The sequence below is a fragment of the Gekko japonicus genome, unplaced genomic scaffold (assembly GCF_001447785.1).
Source record: "Gekko japonicus isolate JY-2015 unplaced genomic scaffold, Gekko_japonicus_V1.1 scaffold457, whole genome shotgun sequence".
NCBI classification, from domain to species: Eukaryota; Metazoa; Chordata; class Lepidosauria; order Squamata; family Gekkonidae; genus Gekko; species Gekko japonicus.
The window spans coordinates 200,721-208,627 of record NW_015164196.1 but is presented as its reverse complement, the minus strand read 5'-3'; the positions used below and the strand labels follow the sequence as shown (position 1 = coordinate 208,627).

The following is a 7,907-nucleotide window of genomic DNA, read 5'->3' as shown; positions in this document are numbered from 1 at the left end:
CCAAGTTGTGTGTGTGCGCCGTTTTTTTTTTTACAAAAACCCTAATGACTCTAAGGGAGGCTGATTTGAATTGTCTGTTCGAACCACAACTACATACACAATGTTTAAGCATCAAGAGCGTAGCAAAAAGCATATCCTTAACTCAGGCCCACAGTGTCAGAAGCGGGGGGAGGGGGGGAGAGAGACTGTGGTTTAGAGGACTGATCCAAGCCTCTTCGCAAGAATCACCACCATCTTTGAATGAGATACCCCACCAATTTCCACAATACAATTTTCATTTCTGTTTTATCTATATGATATGGATTCCCCAAATACTCAACACAGTGTACACTTACCTGAAAAGCAGCCACAATGAAATACTGTGGAACTCCAATCTAACAGGATCGGGTTATACAAGAGATATTTGAAAAGTCAGTATATAGTAATACAATCTTGTACTGTTTGGTTTCCAATCTTGTTTTTGGAGACAAGAGACTGCAGGCTGAGGCATATTCATCAGGCAGTCCTCTTTAAAATATTTCTGTCCTGCACTCTCTGTATAAATACATTGAGGGATCTCACAAAAAAATCCAAATAGGGAAGGGCTTACTCCTGTGGACTATAAAACATTTAGGAGAACCATCTTTCTGGTGATGTATTTGTACAAAAATGTTGGGGTGGTGGTGCTGCAGGACTATAAAGTACAAGGAAGCAGGTCTCCACAGGGCCATATGGGGGGGAAATCCTTACACATCAGCTGCTTCAGCTCAGGAGGGGGGAAAACCATCTGCTCCAGCATTTAGCCAATTATGATGAATGCTACCTAGACCAGCCAATCTCACATCTGTTTAATCCTAGGGTTTGCCTCAGCAGCAGGAGAAAAGAGCCAAGAGGGAGGGGGAATGGTTGATAGGGTATTAAAATCTATGCATGTCTACAAATGTCAATGGGGCGTATGACTGAGTGCCTGCATGCGATAACATGACACTTCTGGTTTGCAAGTTTCTGCACTGACAAGCCTGGGGGTTGTTTGCTTTACAACCTGCTGTTCTCATATGCTCGCATTTCTCTCTACCACTGTTTCTTCTTTGCTTGAGGGTAATGTCCAGCTGTTCTGATGCTAGCTATCCTGTCCTAAGGAAGATAACAGTGGATATACTAGAGTGCCAGTCCTATGTCTCAAGGAACTGCAAGATGTACAGACCAGCTTCTAGCCACTGATGTTTGTTAACGGTCAGATTCAATCCAGACTCCACTACTTACAAGCAGCCAACAATAAAACCAGAAAGTGGAGGGGTCCTCGTGGCAAGTATGTGCAATCTATTTTATAGACCTTATGGATAAACCGTCACATGGCTCCGCAGCTGCAAGCGGGGGAAATGCCCTGATTCTAGGCAAAGTGAAAACACACCCATCACTGTTGCCATCTCAGTTGGTACAGCACTGACACTGGAGTGGTACCACCTTAAACAATCAACAAAACTTGAACACGTGAAGCTGCCTTATACAGAACCAGACCCTCGGTCCATCAAGGTCAGTATTGTCCACTCAGACTGGCAGCGCCTCTCCAGGGTCTCAAGCAGAGGTCTTTCACATCACCTCCTCCCTGATCCTTTTAACTGGAGATGCGGGGGATAGAACCTGGGACCTTCTGCATGCCAAGCAGATGCTCTGTCACTGAGCCACAGCCATTCACAAACTTTACTGGGCAGATATGTTGAACAAGTAACTGATGAAGTGCTTTTTGACTTGTGCAAGTTTATAACCAAGAAAATTCTGTTGGGATGCTACTGGACTCAAATTTTGTTCTGCTAGTTCAGACTGATGCAACTATCCATGTGAAATACACAAAATTAGAAGAACATTGTAATTAAAGACCATAAACCAATTTTATCTGGAGCTTTTAAGCTGCTACAGCCAAATGGCTAAATTCTATCTTAAAGAATGGACCAAGGACACAGCAGATTAGACTCCATTAAAAAGACTGGTATGTTGAAAAGCAAAATTAAGTAAACTCCAGAGGACGGCGGAAGACAGGAGGGCCTGGCATGATGTGGTCCATGGGGTCATGGAGAGTCGGACTCGACTGTGCGACTGAACAACGCAACCATGTTGAAAAGCAATAGGACAATGTTTTTCAAGAAAATGGAGTTCTGTGTAAGAAATATCCATCCAAATACTACTTTATTGTATAAAATTATACATTACAAAATAAGTACTGACTTTACAGAATACAATCAGGAAAAACACAATGTGTGAAACAGTACTTTTAAGATAACCTTTAAATTGGAAGAAACACTGAAGATGATGAATTGGTTACAGCTGGATTTTACCCAGAGGTAACATTTACAGGCATGTCTTTGAGGGAAATTCAGGAATGCTAGACAGAACTTAAAACCTGCATTCTGTCCGTAATAAGCAGTGGACTGAGAGAGGAAAAAAACACCGTGAGAACCTTCAAAGGGTTATAATCCGAGTATATAAATGCATTTAAACACGAGTAGTATTGTGTACACAAAGCTGTATATAAAAATATATATGTATATTAGATATATAAAAAGGGTGAGATGGATGAGCTCAGGTATAGAAACAACAAGGCGCTAAGGCCAAAGAATTATGCTGATTCTTGAGCTCTTCATCTTGAATAGACATAACATCCACACTTCTACAGCAATCTGTTTTTGAGAAAGGGAGCGTGGTCCAGGGGTCTTTGAGGTCAAACTTCTGAAGGCTGACTCCAATCCATATACTCCAGGACTCTGAGTTGCCTGTATATTGGCAGAACTATCTAGGATGCTTGATGATCGCAGCTTATTTACCAAGCCTCTGACACCAAATCCTAGACATACACGCAACATACCAACTGTTATGGATTAAGCTCCAAGAATATAAAGCCACGGTCAGCTACTTATGGCATCCAATACTGCAAAACGGCTAGGACTGAAGCCTCACTGACGCAAGCCTCACACAGAGTCATTGGTCTCTTGCACGCCTGCAAGTTGGGTCAACTGAAAGACCTGCAGGTCCTCAGCCAGCCCAGTTTGGCTCCAGGGCCTCCAGTGGCTGCTCTAATTTAAGGCCAAGTTACCAAAGTGCTGTTTCTGCACGGAACAGCATCCCACTCTTGTGCATGAGCCGTACAAATACCCAAGAAGTGCTTAACCATTATTTTCTGCCCGCCCTCTGCCCACCTGTCAGGGTTGCCACCTTTTTAGAAGGTGAAGTATGGCAACAAGATCAGAACGAGATCAGAAGCAGACCAAAGCAGTATTACCCTAACAGTATACTCTAGATAAGATACAGTCCTTGTATAAGGCCAACGAATTATGCTGACCCTTGAGCCCTTCATCTTGAATAGACATAACATCCACTCTTCTACAGCAATCTGTTTTTGAGAAAGGGAGCGTGGTCAAGAGGACCTCCCTCCATCAACCCCTGTGATAAACACCCAGAATATCTTCCGAGACATCAAAAAGAATTATTGCTGTAAACAGGTTACACGAGAATTTCCCAATGGCAACAGATGAGATGGGGGTTAAAGGAACTCAGCCTTTTTTGATTCATAGGAATCCAGCATTATGGAACAAAGTATAAGCCGAGATTTAAGTCCTGCAAAGCTGGCGGGGGGGGGGAGGGGTAGATAATAAAAGCAGCAAGATAACCATCCTTCACTTCTTCCCTCCTGAAATCTGCCTGCCTGCAAGGTCAAGATCAAAAGTGCAGAGTCAAGAATGTACTCAACAGCCAGAGTGGGCCAGTGGCTAGTGTCTGAGGAGTCCCAGGTTCAAATCTCCACACCGCCATGCAGCTGATGCTGGGCTAGACAGCCTACCCTACCTTGCAAGGATAAAAATGGTGACGAGAAATCCACGTACACCACCCTGAGCTAACTGGAGGAAGCGTGGGATAAAAAGAAGCTAAATAGCCCCCCAAAGACTTCTCATTCTACCCTGTAAATTGTAAGAGTGTTTTTGGTTTGCATTACCAACGTGATTAATCCCTAGCCTGCCTCACTGGGATGGTTTATGTGCAACAGGAGAGAAGGAAAGCTAGACCCTGGCCACTCGAGGCTGGAAACACTCAAAGGGCAAGACAAACTCTTTACCTTCTCCCTGGAAATACATTCAGCCCTACAGTTGTGCTTTCCAATAGGGTTCATCTGTAAATACGCCCTAGGCCACATTAAACTCCGAACCACAACCATCGCTAATCTTTTTATTTATGATGCAAATCTGAATTCCCATTTCACTGGAACCTCATACTGGGGTAAAGAGGGAAGCCTGCCACGTGGCACCAACCTAAAAGCAGGGTATTAAGGTATTATCCTAGATGCGGCCCCTGAACAGAGGAAATTTAAACTATCCAGGAATTCACAACACAAGGACTCAGAGCCCAAATATCCTTCCCACCGTAGTGTTTCCCGTTCGTTGCGCAGCCCCCCAGAGAGATCCCTGGCCAGCAATTTCTTAAACACACCTTTTGTAGCTTATTAGAATGGTTAGTATCTTATGAGCTTAAACCCTAGCAGCAAAGGTTCAGATTGGAATTCTTCACTCTACACGCAGGACAACGTCGGACAAAGCAAGCCCAGTATACTACTCATGGTGCAGCACACTTAAAAGATTAAGTGGCATAATTCCCCTGTCGTGTTTCACCGTTGCTTAAGAACATAAGAGACGCCAATGTTGGATCAGGCCAAAGGCCCATCCAGTCCAACACTCTGTGCACACAGTGGCCAGAAATACCAGTGCCATCAGGAGGTCCACCAGTGGGGCCAGGACATTAGAAGCCCTCCCACTGTTGACCCCCCCCAAGCACCAAGATGACAGAGCATGCTTGCACGACAGCCTCCCCTGGTTTTTTTAAATCAGTACATGGTGATGGAAAGTGCCGTCAAGGCGCAACTGACTTATGGCAGCCCCGTAGGGTTTTCATGGCGAGAGGCATTCAGAGACGGTTTTGCCACTGCTTGCCTCTGCATAGCAACCCTGGACTTCTTTGTTGTTCTCCCATCCAAGAACTAACAAGGGCTGGCCCTGCTTAGCCTCAGAGATCTAATGAGATCAAGCCAGCCGGGGCCGTCCAGGTCAGGGGATCAGTACGTATGACCTGCAAAACAACCCACCCACCTGAAGCTACATTCTAAATATATACATCATCAGTATTTCTACTTAAGAGTCCTGCTCCTAGTTTCAGTCTCTCTCTTTAAAAAGTGCACATATAAAAGATTTCTATCCCTAGGAATGTTTTGTTTGAGCAACATCTGAAAATTTCCAAAGAAGCTGCCCCTCCGCCCAACTGCACAATTACAGACGGTCTTTTGAATGTTTTGCATTTCACCAACAAGTAGCTCTAATTACCACATGGCAGTCAAACTCGAGACTGTCACAGCCATTCCCCAAGACACATTAGGCTATCCTACCCACAATGTATTGTAGCCAGATGACATACGGAGGATTGCAAGCGTCTCAGTTCACAGGAGGTTTATGTACACACTGGCTAATGGAAACCATGTGAGCAAAAGGGTGCCAGAGCTGGGGTCTTGGTACAATCTTTTCAGGAACCAACTGAATCCAGGGCTCTAGTACAAGCACCATTCCGGTAATAAAAAGCAGCTTATACGACAGCATGCACTGAGGAGGTTTTCCGTTGGCAGCTTCAAGTATACAGCATCTTCTGGAACCCAATCAAAGTAATCCAGGCGCAGACAGACGAGCTGGTGTGAGAGGCACACGCTCCGCTTGAGGAGTTATCAGCTACTGAGTGCCTTAGAAGCAGACCTGCTGACTACCCACTTACCTACTACAGTAAGAAGCAAACAGACAGAGGCTTAAATGCCAGAGGTCAGGAGCTCCGCACTTAAACTTAATTACTAGAGGAACTTAATCTTCTCCAAAGCCGGGACAACACCTTTAAGCACCTCAAGACTTATAATTTGGCACAGAGATTCCAGCTGAGCTTAAGTCACAAGAAAAGCAACTGGATGGATCAGAGGGGACAAATGAGAAGAGAAACACCAAAACATTATGTATCGACATCTAAAACCCACTGTAGTCTTCTGTATCCTCAAGTCCTCATCCTGTATGAAATTTTATAGATACCTGTCAAAAAAGGATGCCACAAATACTGAGGCAACCCAACTGAAACAAAACTCCAGCAGAAGCCGGAGGATTATTGCAACAGAATGTTTTAAGTGCTGTGCTTTTCAGGTGAGGGAAGGGAGACGATATCAAGCCAGGTTCACTGAAAAAATACCTAGCATGTAAAAGAAATGTGTCATTACCTATCATATCTGTGGCACAAGCTTGTATTCTCCTGGAAATGCTACATTTACATTTAATACTGATAGCTGTACAATACCTGGAAAGAATGGAGGTCTAAGTGTTTAACACTGAAAGGGCTACATTTAAAAGGTGCTCAGACTAATAAAAAATTCTCTAGCCGAGAGAACACATGAACTGAGGAGACCCAAGTATAAAATCTATACAGAAACGTCTACAAAAAAGTTTAAAATATGTGCAAACGAGCCACAGTTCTTGAAAAGAAGGCATCTGTGCACTCGTAACGTGGTTCATATCAGAGCCGAAACTAAGGAGGGAATGCATACAAAATTTGGCAAAAAATTCCAGATTTTGAAATGTTCTTTTTGTTAACCAACTGATGGATACTTGCATCTTGACGGACTAGAAAAAAGGCAATTAATTTGCCAGCTTCAATACTTTGTAACCCAACAGGAATATCTGCCCCCTCCAAATTCAACACTATGTGCATAACTGCAAATGTTTTTGTTTGGGGGGGGGATCTGATTTTTTTGAAGCCAATCTGCTTATTTTGCCTCCTCAAACTTGTCAAAACTAGGCCAGATCCCTTCAGCAGGGTAGCTCTATGGAGGAAGAGGAGGAGGAGGAGGAGGAGGGAAGAGAAGCAGAACGGCTCTCCTGTGGTCCTAACAGTTGGAAGAGTGCATATTCCCTAGCTGGCCAGCTGCCAACATCAGGATGTCTTTCTTCTCTTTGTGGAATCGTAGCTCCTTCCCAGCCAGCCGGGCTTCATCCAATTCCCGTTCTGTTGAGGCCAGCTCCCGGGAAAGGGCCCCTGGGATATTTTGCTCCCGACTGACCCAGTCCATTGCCATCTGGTTCCTGATGTCATCATCCAGGGCACGGTGGGAGTAGTGAGCCAGCACCTCCTAGACAGGGAGGGAGAAGGACCCGCAGATGAGCGTTTGAGAATCATGGAAACTCAGAGCTTCCCAAAAACCAGGGCTGTGGAGAAAACGGCAATTGACTGCAGAGGAGGACCATATGGGATAGGCTTACTATTTTGGCGCGTGCCTCAAGCTGCATTCAAAAAGCCACACAAAATTGGAAGAACAGTGAAGGGCTGAGATGCGTAGCTAAGCTGCAGCACTGAGGAAAATTCTCAGTTATGTCTGTCTCATGTGCCTCTCTGGAAACCGGATCCAAGGAGAAGCCACTAATTCCACAGAGAGTGCACATCTATTTTATTATTTATTTACAAAATTGGTACCCCATGTTTCTGCCCTGACAAGGGCCACCGAGGCAGCAAACAATTTAAAACATACACGCTTAAAACCACACTTTAAAGCCATTATGATCAGCCTCCCTCCCAAAAGAACATAATTAAGACCATTAAAAAAACAGAGTTAAAGAACAGATTTAATACAGACAAACAGAGGTCATTTCGGGGGGGGGATTGCGGGGGGATTGCGGTTCCCCCGGGTGAGGTACGGGGGCGGAGCACATGACGAAGCCCCGCCCCCTGCTTCCGTCCGCCCCGCTTCCGGCCCTCATTCAGCCAGGAGGAGGCAGGAGAAGAGGGAGGGTAAGTTGCTTCCTCCCTGCCTCTCCCCACCCCTGCCTGCCTGGGGCCAGGGAGGGCCTTCGCGGGGCTTCCTTGCACTCCCG

General features: G+C 45.1%; 1 protein-coding gene across 1 annotated transcript in view; it reads right to left on the bottom strand.

The window, feature by feature from the left end:
• Positions 1 to 5,049: 5,049 nt before the first annotated feature.
• LIX1L (limb and CNS expressed 1 like) overlaps positions 5,050 to 7,907 on the bottom strand; it is a 26,641-nt gene continuing 23,783 nt past the window's right edge. The window contains 1 exon segment of the mRNA XM_015408352.1: positions 5,050 to 7,168. Within this exon segment, the coding sequence (XP_015263838.1) occupies positions 6,926 to 7,168 (243 nt within the window). The 3' untranslated portion in view covers positions 5,050 to 6,925.